Raw genomic sequence first — 13,439 nt, forward strand, 5'->3', positions numbered from 1 at the left:
GAAAACGTCTGCTGGGCGGGCGGGGGGGGGGGGGGGGAGTATGGCAGCCCGGGGACCTCAGTCCCCAGGCCTCCCGGCCGCAGAGATCACTTTGTGGACTCAGGAAAGCACTGGAAGCTGTTGAAAGCGCGTCGAGATGTGCCACGGCCCATCTCTGCCTCTTCCCTTCAAGGATCAGGCGGCGTGGCCTCTGGCGAAGGGGGGCATCGCCTCCCACGCCTGCGCACTCTGGCAAGGACGGACTCCCCGCCGTTCCCGCCGCCCTCTGTGGGGTGGGGCCCGCGCGGCAGCCTGGCGGCCACCTTTGAAGAGGGCGTCCCGGGCCTGTGCGGGTCGGCGGTTTCCGCTGGAGACCTCCGTTTCCCGAAGGCCTCAGGACTGGAACTCTGTAGGGGGCGTCCTGGTCCAGAAAAGGGTTGGCTGTGGCCTTGAGGGATAGGCTCCAAATTCGCCGAGGTGAGGGAACGGGGCAGAGTTAGCGCGTGGGCAGCTGACACCTCAGGGCGGACTGTGCCACAGAACCCCAGGAGGGAGAACGTCTCGGGGAACAGCCCGGCGCCTGAGAGTCTCCTGGGCCTAGGCTAGAACGAGGCAGGCTTTTTTTTTTTCTTTGTAATGTTTATTTATATTTAGAGAGAGAGCGAGAGAGCGAGCACGAGTTGGGGACGGGCAGAGGGAGAGGCAAACAGAATCCGGAGCAGGCTCCAGGCTCCGAGCCGGCAGCACAGAGCCCCATGCGGTGCTCGAACTCACTGAACTCACCAATCGGGAGATCATGACCCCAGGGGAAGTTGGAAGCTTAACTGACTGAACCACCCGGCGGACCCCAGGCTTTTTTTGAGATCACTGGGGGGTTTTGAGATTTGCGAAATTGTGCTGTCAGCACAGAGCCCGACGCGGGGCTCCAACTCACGGACCGTGAGATCGTGACCTGAGCCGGAGTCGGACGCTCAACCGACTGAGCCACCCAGGTGCCCCGGGTAGCTATTGCATTTAAACTTGTAGGGCGCCTGGGTGGCTCCATCCGTTAAACATCCAACTCTTGCCTTCCACTCGTGTCGTGATCTCATGGTTTACGGGATCCGGCTGGGTAGGGCTCGGGGCGGAGACTGTGGAGCCTGTTTGGGATTCTCCTTCTCCCTCTCGCTCTCTGCGCCTCCCCCACTGGCGCTCTGTCTCGAAATAAACTTTTTAAAGAAGTGATATAAAATAAAATAAGATAAATAAAATATAAAAATAATAAATAAAATAAAATATAAAATAAATAAAATAAAATAAATAAATAAAAGTTCCTCAGCAGGCAGGAACAGTGTAGGCAAGAGATGGGAAACTTGGGGCCCCTGGGTGGCGCAGTCGGTTAAGCGTCCGACTTCAGCCAGGTCACGATCTCGCGGTCCGTGAGTTCGAGCCCCGCGTCGGGCTCTGGGCTGATGGCTCAGAGCCTGGAGCCTGTTTCTGATTCTGTCTCCCTCTCTCTCTGCCCCTCCCCCGTTCATGCTCTGTCTCTCTCTGTCTCAAAAATAAATAAATGTTAAAAAAAAAAAAAAAAAGATGGGAACCTCACATCTGAAAATGGCCTCAAGACCTGCTCTCAGAAGACATGATGCTGATAATCAAGCATTCGATTAGGATAAACCCAGACAGTTCCCACCAGGATCTGTCAGAGGCATCTTTGTTGCGGATGACAGCATTCCCAGGATAGGACCTGAGATTCCTGCCGTTAAAAAGTGGCACCAGGAACCCTATCATTTTTTATGTGAATGACAGGAGGGTAAGTGAAGCCCTGAAGGTGTCTAACTTCAGACCAGGTTCCAAGGCTATGGTGGCTTAGGTCCTCCCTCCTCACTTCTCAGAATTCTTCCTAGGAAGGACCCCAAGGTGGAGGAAGTATCGAGCACAGAAATGAAACTTAGGGTTTTAACATCCTCCTAGCACGCGAAAACATTTGTACTGTTTTCTATGAATTACTTTTAGTATATATACCTATAATTTGAGTAGTCGTGTATTTTCATAAATGTATAGTTGTGACACTCGCAAGATGGAGAATACTCCATCATCCCCAAAGAACAATCTGTGGTGCCTGTTTGGACTGACCCCTTACCCACCGATCTGTTTTAGGTTCCCACACTTTTGCTTTTTCCGGAACATGTGGAATACCATGTTACCTTATGAGTCCTGTTGAAAGGACTCTGAGGGCACATTTGTAAAAGTGCACAATCATATAAACTTTGCCGTGCTCTCCCGAGTTTAAAACTTGACACTGCCCAGGGCACATATTATGCCTTCAAAACGGAGAGATTCCACTATTATGAGCTATGTGAATCGGAGTAAGATCCCCTGCTTGTGTGATGGAAGGAATAATGAGGTCAGAGATCAAATGAGGTAGCACTACTAATAAAATTACATCATCTCTACAATACTAAGAAAACAAATTGCGGGGCGCCTGGGTGGCTCGGTCGGTTAAGCGTCCGACTTCGGCTCAGGTCATGATCTCGCGGTCCGTGAGTTCGAGCCCCGCGTCGGGCTCTGTGCTGACAGCTCAGAGCCTGGAGCCTGTTTCCGATCCTGTGTCTCCCTCTCTGACCCTCCCCTGTTCATGCTCTGTCTCTCTCTGTCTCAAAAATAAATAAACGTTAAAAAAAAAAAAAAAGAAAAGAAAACAAATTGCCACCGAAGAAAAAAGAAACCAGATATGGATTTCCATAGCTGTTTTATGAAAGAAAAGCTGACGCTTTTTACCTGGTCTTCCATGATATCTCCTGGAAGCGTAAACAGACAGAAGTGATCCGTGACAATGACAAAAGTGGCCTTGTACACCCTTAAACAAAAACCATCAAGATACTATCTTTATAAAAAGGCACAGAAAATCCCCACTCTGAGGAGGTCAAATATACCTCCTTTGCCACTACCTTGGGATGCTACTTAAAATGATACAGCTCAAGGCACTTGGGTGGCCGAGTCGGAAGAACAAGCGACTCTTGATCTCAGGGTTGTGAGTTTGAGCCCCATGTTGGGTGTAGAGATTACTTTAAGTAAACTTTAAAAAATAACAATGAGGGGTGCCTAGATGGTTCAGTGGGTTAAGTGTTCGACTTCAGCTCAGGTCATGGTCTCGCAGTTCGTGGGTTCCAGCCCCACGTTGGGCTCTGTGCTGACAGCTCAGAGCCTGGAGCCTGCTTCGGATTCTGTGTCTCCCTCTGTCTCTCTCTCTCTCTCCCCCCACCTCCCTTATTCACGCTCAGTCTCTGCCTCTCAAAAATAAATGTTAAAAAAATTAATAAAAACTAAACAAAAAACAATGAAATGATACAGTTCCCCTATCACTCTACTCACAGGAAAACTCATGATGGGCTATAGCTCCGCAGATGACAGAACCTCCTCAGACTGGAACTTGGCATGGGGCACAAAGTGTGCCACTCAGTCTGATCAGCCAGGAAATACGTGCCAAATCATTAAGGGAGTTTCAATTCCTTTCATCTGATGTCAAATAGAAACATAAATAAACATAAACATAATGGTCAGTCTCACGTCCCAACACCCATGAGTGTGCTCATAATCAAATAGCACATGCCCTACAACTTATAACCAGGGCCAAAACAAAGATGAAACTGGTCTAGATCTTTCCTGTGTGGGGAATCCCTGCCCTTCATCCCAGGAGTGCGGGACTTCTGGTGTTATTGGCCATTACTTCCATCCACACACCAGCAGCTGCTCCATATTTAGGATGTGTTAGATGGTGGTAAAACGATCACATTCTCACTCATTGTGGCCCCTACCCTCCACAGAGAAGACATACAACCCACTCCCTACCTCCTTGTCATGGGCCTTCATTTCCTTTCCTTCAGAATATTTATTTTCTAATTAAAAACCAAAGCTTTCTCAACTAACCATCTTCTTGTCTCACAAAAACATAAGCACCAACAACATAGGAACTTGTTTCTTTCATGCCTATGTTATCTATGGCCTAGAGTGGCTTAAATATTTGTGCTAAATTGTATTTTCAGCCTACACTTCCTGGCATGGTGTTGAAAAATGAACATCAAGAGCATTGTCTCTGAGCAAGAAGGGCTTCACTGAGGGGCGCCTGGGTGGCTCGGTTAGGCATCTGACTTCGGCTCAGGTCATGATCTCACGGTTCGTGGGTTCGAGCCCCACGTCGGGCTCTGTGCTGACAGCTCAGCGCCTGGAGCCTGCTTCGGATTCTGTATCTCCCTCTCTCTCTCTGCACCTCCCTGGCTCACGCTCTGTCTCTCAAAAATGAATAAACATTAAAAAAAAAAGAAGGGCTTCACTGGAAGAGGGATCTTGACTCTGTCACTTTCGGAGTTTGTGTTCTTCGACAATTTCCCTAAATTTGTAAGCATTACTCCTAAAAGAAATAAGTCTTACATATTTTGCTAAAGAGTATGTGATTTGAAATATATATACTTTAAGTGAGGTAGTTTACGGAAGTGTCCAATACACTGTAGGGAATATTTCAGTATTTAAATAACAAGAAAGGTAAGGTGTTCCAGATGACTGAGAGCTGGCCTAGTACTCCATGCAAGGCCTAGACCGTTGAAAAGTATCTCATATGTCCATCATCAGACACAGATACCTTGTAACCATTTTCGATCAAGATAAAACAAAAGTATTCTATAACCAAATCCCTAACATGACAATAGAGAACAGATCCCAAAGAAATAACCAAAATGACCTTCTATTCACTAATACGATTTCTGCTTCTTACAAATTAGGTTTACCATCAAGCCATTCTTTCTGCCTTCTATGTAAGAATTACTATGATTATTTATGATTGAATTAAGTTCATTCTCTCAAAGCCCCAATACAGAAAAACGTCTTCCTTTCTTAAACAGTAATCAAATAATCTACCACAAGTCAAATTCCAACGAGAATTCCTTTTTTTTAAATTTTTTTAAATTATTTATTTATTTATTTTAAAATTTTTTTTTTCAACTTTTTAAATTTATTTTTGGGACAGAGAGAGAGAGAGAGAGAGCATGACCGGGGGAGGGGCAGAGAGAGGGAGACACAGCATCGGAAGCAGGCTCCAGGCTCCGAGCCATCAGCCCAGAGCCCGACGCGGGGACTCGAACTCACGGACCGCGAGATCGTGACCTGGCTGAAGTCGGACGCCCAACCGACTGCGCCACCCAGGCGCCCCGAGAATTCCTTTTAATCAAGTGTGCTGATACTGTTGTTACACAGCACGGTTATTTATGGCTTATGGTCGTACTTATTTCTAGATTTCATACACTCTTGTCTTTGACTATAGATGCGATACTAGTGGTCTTGGGCAAAATGCAACTGAAAACGACGTAAGTCTGTGGTTTTATGAACAAATGAATAACTAGTTTTATCATAAAAATTCTAAGTATAAAATAATTTTTAAATATTTTCCTAAGGAAAAAAATACTCAAATTTATATGCTCACAATAATATTGACTTAAAAAAAATTTTTTTTAATTTATTTTTGACAGAGACAGAGTGCGAGCATGAGCTGGGGAGGGGCAGATAGAGAGGGAGACACAGAATCCGAAGCAGGCTCCAGGCTCCTAGCTGTCAGCACAGAGCCCGACGCGGGGCTCGAGCTCACGAACCGTGAGATCATGACCTGGGCCGAAGTCGGACACCTAACCGAATGAGCCACCCAGGCGCCTCAATAATACTGACTTATAATATATAACAATTAAGTGGAGAAAATTACAAAAGTTGATCTGGAAATCCATAATTACAAAATATTTCAGGGGCGCCTGAGCCTGGGTGGCTCAGTTGGTTAAGCGTCTGACTTCGGCTCAGGTCACGATCTCGTGGTTCGTGGGTTGCGCCCGCGGGGGGCTCTGTGCTGAGAGCCGAGAGCCTGAGGCCTGTTTCAGATTCGGTGTCTCCCTCTCTCTCTGCCCCTCCCCCACTCATGCTCTGTTTCTCTCTCAAAATAAATAAAAAACAAAGTTTTTTTAAATAAACAATAAGACATTTCAATATATCCTCTCAGCATCATACCACATATTAGCATACAAGTGCTTGTTAAAATTAACCAAATATTTCTAAGAAAAAACTATAAATGAATTCATCAGAGGAAGAAATGCACACATTTTCAATCACATACCAAGATGACTAACAATATATCGAGGGATTATGCTCAACTATGAATTACATGAAACACCCAGAAAGAATCTGCCTGATAGGAGGAAGGTGCTGATTCTCACACGGAAGGACTGGCCCTCAGCAGTCACTGCACAGGGCCATGTAGTTTTGCCAGACTGGCCCACTACAGCTGTCACAGGGGAGACACACACACACAGTCAACCGTGGTATTAAGAGAAAAGGGCGTTTACTATACACATTAGACCTTATATGAGTAAAATCTAGGAAAGAAGGGGGTGGCCCTTCAGAGAGCATTCTCAACCACGACAGACTAAATTTGTGGATACCTGAGAGCTTGCTGGAAATTTTAACCCCTGCCGGGTCTCTGATGTAGAACTTTGGACACAACTGTAGAAGCCTACTGCTGGGATCAAATGGAAGTCAAGCACTTGGTGGTGGTTTTGAGATTATTCTTGATTCTCAGGGAAAAAAGGAAAAAAAGAATGAGGAAAACAGGCTGGAAGCAGGTGTCCATGAAGTCCTATGCTTCTACCTGCGTCTATACAGGTGGCTGAAAAACGTGCCTAACCCTATTTCACTTCTGTGTTCCAAGTTTCATGTAGGTTAGGCTTAAGTGAATTCTAACACGGATACATAAATGCAACAGATACTGGAAAACATACTTCACATTACCGACTTTGACATTAACAGCATCAAGGAGGGTCATCTCCAACTCTAGATTTATTATTGTTCTACCTCACACAGACCTTTATTCTTAATGTAACTCTATACTCCAAGTCCCAGCCACAAGCAATGACAAATTCACAAGACTGTATGATGAACTTTGCATATTGACAACTATATGGTAAGTTGGTAAGGAAAGGAAAGGAAAGGAAAGTTGGTAAGGAAAACAGAAAGAGGCTCTTTAGGTCAATGAAAGGGGAACTCTGTGTTAATAAAGAAATGTAGAAATATAGAAATAATGGCTAAAGCATATTGAGTACATGCCCCACAGGAGGACTCTAGGGAAAAGGAAGTGTTATTTTTCAATGTTCCTCTCCTTACAGAACTTAAAAATCATATAAAAATTAAACCTACTTGCATGTTAGAAATACACTTCAATAACCCATGGATCCAACCGACTTCAAAATAAGAACACAATAATATTACTCGGGAAAAAAATTACTTACTAAACTTAGGAACGCTTGCTTAAAGAGTGCCTACTTAATTATCTCACTTCAATATCTGCTTTCAAAGGTAAGTAGAAATCCACAGTGCAGAGAATCACTTTACAAATGAATCCTTTGGGCGCCTGAGTGGCTCAGTTAGTTAAGCATCCAATTTGATTTTGACTCAGGTCATGACCTCATGGTTGTGAGATCGACCCCCACATCCATCCACGCTGGGCATGTAGCCTCCTTAAAATTCTCTCTCCCTCTCCCGCTGCCCCTCCCCCACCACATGGGCGCATGCTCTCTCTCAAGACAATGAATCCTTGATAAAGACCATACAGTATAACGATTATAACATTTCTTTCATGTTGTGAATTTTCAGAAGTATTATACATGAAGGTTCAAAGAGCTTACCCATATTGAGTATGATTTCTTTCCCATATAACTTTCATACCACCTTGAAAATATCTGCAAAAATTACAAAGTTTTTATGTTTTAGTTATACAGGATGAATCTGGGGAATGAGATGTTTAGTGATAGCGGGCAAGTGAAGGTTTCCCACATTGTTTATTACCAATAGAATTCTCTCCACTGTGACTTTTGGTAAGTTCTGAAGGAAACAGGACAACTGAAGGCTTTCTTGCGTTCTGTGCATTTCTACAATTCCTCTCCAGTGTGCATTCTTACGTGTCCATGAAAGATTATGCAACAAATCTTTTGCTTTCTCACATTGCTTATTTTCATAGGAAAATAGGAAAAAGCTTTAGCCCATACATTTCTCTCATGTATGAGTTCTTTCATGATTTCGTAAGGAATTTGTAAGACTGAAGGTTTTACTACAAGTTTTACATTGATAAGGTTTCTCTCCAGTGTGAGTTCTTTCATGTGTTCGTAACGAACTGGGAGAAATAAATGCTTTTTTACATTTCTTACATTTATAAGGCCCATCTCCAGTGTGGATTACCATGTGCGATCGAACACCTGAGCGAAAAATGAAGCCTTTCCCACATTCCTTACATTCGTAGGGTTTTTCTCCAGTGTGAGTTCTTTCATGTTTTTGAACATAATAGTGACTGCTGAAGGCCTTACCACATAGTTTACATTCATAGCGTTTATCATCAGTATGAGATCTCTCATGTTTGCGTAAGTTACTGGAGTACCTGAAGACTTTACCACATTCTGCACATTCATAGGGCTTTTCTGCACTATGCGTCTTTTCGTGTATCCGAAAGGACTGGGGACAACTGAAAGCTCTTCCACACTGCTTACATTCATATGGTTTTACTCCAGTGTGAGTTCTTTCATGAATTCGAAAATAATTGGGACAACTAAAAGCTTTCCCACATTCCTTACACTTATAAGGTTTCTCCCCCGTATGAGTTCTTTCATGATTTCGAAGGGAACTGGGATAACGAAAAGCTTTACCACATTCCTTACATTCGTGAGGCTTCGTGGCAGTATGAATTCTTCTGTGTTTTCCAAGGGACCTGGGAGAGCTGAAAGCTTTACCACATTCCTTACATTCGTACGGCTTTACTCCACTGTGTGTCATTTCATGACTACGACAGTTTTTGGGACACCTGAAGGCTTTCCCACACTCCTTACATTTATAAAGTCCATCTGCATTGTGCTTGATCACGGGTCTTCGAAATTTGGTGAGAGAATGCAAGGCTTTCCCACTTTCTTTACGTTCATAGAGTTTCTCCCCATTGTGACTTCTCTCATGCTTATGTAAATTACTTGAGTAACTGAAGGTTTTACCACATTTGGTACATTCCTTGGGCTTTTTTGCACTGTGTATCCTTTCGTGTATTCGAAAGGACCTGACACAACTGAAAGCTTTACCACATTGCTTACATTCACTAGATTTCTCTCCGATATGAGTCCTTTCGTGTTTACGTAAGTTACTTGAATAACTAAAGGTTTTACCACATTCTGTACATTTGTAGGGCTTTTCCCCACTGTGTGCCCTTTGATGAATTTGAAAGTAATTGCGACAAATGAAAGCTTTCCCACAGTGCTTACATTCATAGGGTCTCTGTCCAGCGTGCGACCTTTCGTGCATTCGAATGGATTGGCGATGCTTGAAGGATTTCCCACAACGCTTACATTTATAAGGCTTCTCTTCACCTTCTTGATACTCATATAGTTTGTGTCCAGCATGAGATCTCAGGGGCTTGTTAAAAGATGAATGATGCATGAACACCTGTCCGCACACAGGCCATTTACCTAGTTTTATTCCAGTAGGAGTTCTCTTCTTCGGATTCTGATTTGGAATCTGGCCGAAGATTCCTTCATACTGGCTACATTCTTTACATTTACAGAGTCTTCCTACCATTTGACTGCTGTAAAAAACGAGAAGCATATTACTAATAGCTTGGTTATTAATGAGCTAATGTTTATTAATAACTATGACAGTGACTTGTTACCATCAAGGAAAATGTAGGTTTTCTGCAGATTTTGATTGTTTGAAAGCGAACATACCAAAAGCTCTGCAACAGGGCTCCACCTTAGCTGTTATCAAAACAGTAATCCTCATAAATGGTATTTCTATATGCTGTTTCCAGGCGTACCATCTTTCAAAACCTGTACGTCTAGGCCACATGTGGGAAAAAACTACTGATGAAAATAGCCTATGGATCAATGGATTTAAATAAATCCAGGCTAATTTATTTGTTTGGTTTTAAAATTTTACGGGGGCACCTGGCTGGCTTAGTTGGTAGAGCATCTGACTCTTGATCTCGGGGTCACGAGTTCGAGCCCCACACTGGGTGTAGCGATCATGTAAATAAATAAAACTTAAAAATAAAATTTCATCACATCTCTAGATTCTCTTGTTTTCCCACGTGAATGCTACTCACATTAGATGTGTCCCATGATTCTCATCCCGATCTTCGCTGTCATAGACTTCCCATTTTTCTTCTGAAATACATACTAGGAAAAAGCATTATAAATTATAAAAATTTATAGAAGAATTGCTAGATTCTAGGTCCATGATAAGTTATGATCATGGCAGGTTTATTAACAAAAACACTCCCTTTCCATTTTTTCCCTTAAAATAGCACTGAGCAGCAAGTTACACTGGATCTCTAATTGACTTAGTAAGCAAGAAATGTCGTCGTCCCTACCTATTGAGGCCAGGTTCCTGAAGGTTTCCTGCATCACATCTCTGTAGAGTTTCTTCTGGGATGGATCCAGGAGGGCCCACTCCTCCATGGTGAACTTCACAGTCACATCCTCAAAGGCCACCGAGTCCTAAATAATCCCATATATGTACATAGGGTGGATGAGACAGACCCCTGAAGACCTATACTCAATTTATAAGAAGTTCCATATGACTCCCAGAGCCTAAGTGACCGGGGGGGACAAAGGTATTTCTTTCCTTTCTGCTCCAAAGGTGGGGCAGATGATAGGGTTCTCTCACTCCTGATACCAAATATGTGGTACCTGTTCCAAAGCCACTTCTCCAATTCTATGTCACTAAAAAGGCATCCAATTCTAACACAAACTACCCAGAGTTTAAGTCAGACTCATAGTTTAAAAAGCAGTCCCACACACTGTCCCTATTTGAGATACAAGCTATAAATGGGGAGCCCAGTTTACTATTTCTATAGGAAACTACAAAATCACAGATTCCCTCCACACTCTGCCCTGTTTGGTAATTTACTGAAATGATTTTGAGGAGCTTAGCAACATGCTTTATTTACCATTACCAGTTTACTATAAATCATACAAATAAGGAACAGGCAAAAGATGCAATACATAGGACAAGTTAAGGCAATGGTAAGGGGAACGGAGATGGGGGGTGGGGCATCCAAAGCACCCACCCCCACTATGGACATGCCAACCTTCCAGCACCTGGATTGATTCACCAACACAGAAACCGTCAGAATCCTGTCTTTAAGAATTTTGATGGAGGTTTCATTACATGGATTCAATTTATTAAATCACTGGACACTGGTAATTAACTCAGCCTCTAGCCCCTATCCTATACCCAGAAGCTGGGACCTGCAGCCCAACTTTCTAAAGTTTTAATCAAAGTTGGCTATTTCAGGTGTCCAAAACCCCACCATAAAACCTCACTAAACAAAACACATTCTGGGGCGCCTGGGTGGCTCAGTCAGTTGAGCGCCAGACTTTGGCTCAGGTCATGACCTCACAGTTTGTGGGTTCAAGCCCTGCGTCGGGCTCTGTGCTGACAGCTCAGAGCCTGGAGCCTGAGTTGGATTCTGTGTTTCTCTCTCTCTCTGTGCCCCTTCATGGCTCACACACTGTCTGTCTCTCTCTCTCTCTCAAAAATAAACATTAGAAAAAAATGTAAAAACACACACATTCTTTCACCATTAACACTCAAGTAATCTCAAGGGCTTCAAGAGCTTTTGCTAGGAACCGAGGACACTTACCACACATCTTTCTCATTGTATCACAGTAGGTCAAGCCCAGGGACAAAGGCTCACTGAAGGACTGAGAGCAAATCCCTGAGATAAGAGAATGTTTCCCCACTGACCCCATGTGCCTCTACATCAACTGGGATCTTGTTTGATATAAGTGTACCACCGGGGCGCCTGGGTGGCTCAGTCGGTTGAGCGTCCGACTTCGGCTCAGGTCATGATCTCGCGGTCCGTGAGTTCGAGCCCCCCGTCGGGCTCTGTGCTGACAGCTCAGAGCCTGGAACCTGTTTCCGATCCTGTGTCTCCCTCTCTCTCTGACCCTCCCCCCATTCATGCTCTGTCTCTGTCTCAAAAATAAATAAACATTAAAAAAAATTAAAAAATATATATATAAGCATACCACCTTAAAAGAACTACATGCTTTCCGGTAACCTCAGAACAAAGGCAAGAATGTCCTCTCTCACTACACTTAGACAATCTTGTACTGGAATTCTTAGCTCATGCATTCAGACAAGGGGAATAAAAGGTAAATAACAAAAAATAATAGGCATACATTTGGAGAAGCAAGAAATAAAACTGTCTTTGTGTCATATGACAAGATTGTCAATTGAGAAAATGTCAAAAAATTCCAAATAACAAAGAAAACCCCATGAACTGAGAAGAGAAAAACTAAAAGATAAAAAGTTAGTATAGAAAAGGCAACTGCTTTTCTGTAGATCTACACAAATACAGTGAACACATCTTTGACAAAGAACCAAAGTTAACTCCACGGGAAACAGTCTTTTCAACAAATAATGTCAAAAAAAACTGGACATGTGCATACAAAAAAACAAATCTACAAACTGTACACCTTTCACAAAAATTAACTCAAATTTGATCACAGATTTTAGGGTATATTGTAGAATTTTAACACTCCTAAAAGATTAAGATAGAAAATCCTGGTGATGTAGTATTTGGTGATTAATTTTTTTTTAATTTTTTTTTCAACGTTTATTTATTTTTGGGACAGAGAGAGACAGAGCATGAACGGGGGAGGGTCAGAGAGAGAGGGAGACACAGAATCGGAAACAGGCTCCAGGCTCTGGGTCATCAGCCTAGAGCCTGACGCGGGGCTCGAACTCACGGACCGCGAGATCGTGACCTGGCTGAAGTCGGACGCTTAACCGACTGCGCCACCCAGTCGCCCCATGGTGATTAATTTTTAAGAAAACAAGAGCAGGGGCACCTGGCTGGCTTCGTCGGTGGAGTATGCAACTCTTGATCTCAGGGTAGTGAGTTTGAGCCTCATGTTGGGTGTAGAGATTACTTAAAAAAGAAAAAAAAGCAAGATTTAAGAAAGAAGAAAATACCTTGGACTTCATTACAATGAAAAGCTACTTAGTGAAACAAGTTAACAGAATGAAAACACAAGCAATAATCTGGCAGAAAATCTTTGGAAGTCACTTATTTGATAAGGGACTGGCATCAAACACTAACATTAAAAACACTTAGAGCTGGGGCCCCTGGGCGGCTCAGTCGGTTGAGCATCCAACTTCGGCTCAGGTCATGATCTCACGTTCTGTGAGTTCGAACCCCGCGTCGGGCTCTGTGCTGACGGCTCAGAGCCTGGAGCCTGCTTCGGATTCTGTCTCCCTCTCTCTCTGACCCTCCCCCGTTCATGTTCTGTCTCTCTCTGTCTCAAAAATAAATAAACATTAAAAAAACAAAAACAAAAAAAAACAGAACACCAAACAACTGGGAAAAATGGAAAGCAACAGGTGACCTCATTCATTGCTGGTGGAAACAGAAA

At 43.4% G+C, this 13,439-nt stretch overlaps 1 protein-coding gene across 21 annotated transcripts in view; it reads right to left on the reverse strand.

Annotated features, from left to right (window-relative positions):
* LOC101082633 (zinc finger protein 709-like) overlaps nucleotides 1-13,439 on the reverse strand; it is a 37,388-nt gene that overhangs the window by 14,876 nt on the left and 9,073 nt on the right. For 3 of the 21 annotated variants that reach the window (XM_019817959.3, XM_011289265.4, XM_045045834.1), the window contains 3 exons: nucleotides 10,388-10,514; nucleotides 10,121-10,193; nucleotides 7,603-9,604 (listed from right to left, as the gene is read on the reverse strand). In XM_019817959.3, coding sequence (XP_019673518.1) covers nucleotides 8,041-9,604; nucleotides 10,121-10,193; nucleotides 10,388-10,475 — 1,725 coding nt within the window. In that variant the 5' untranslated portion in view covers nucleotides 10,476-10,514 and the 3' untranslated portion in view covers nucleotides 7,603-8,040. Of the gene's footprint in view, nucleotides 1-2,693; nucleotides 2,819-3,333; nucleotides 3,478-6,434; nucleotides 6,567-7,602; nucleotides 9,605-10,120; nucleotides 10,194-10,387; nucleotides 10,515-13,439 lie in introns of those variants that run through there. The other 18 variants (XR_006590263.1, XR_006590249.1, XR_006590259.1 and 15 more) reach the window with 18 other exon arrangements.

This window comes from Felis catus, chromosome A2 (genome assembly GCF_018350175.1).
Source record: "Felis catus isolate Fca126 chromosome A2, F.catus_Fca126_mat1.0, whole genome shotgun sequence".
In the NCBI taxonomy this organism is placed as follows: domain Eukaryota; kingdom Metazoa; phylum Chordata; class Mammalia; order Carnivora; family Felidae; genus Felis; species Felis catus.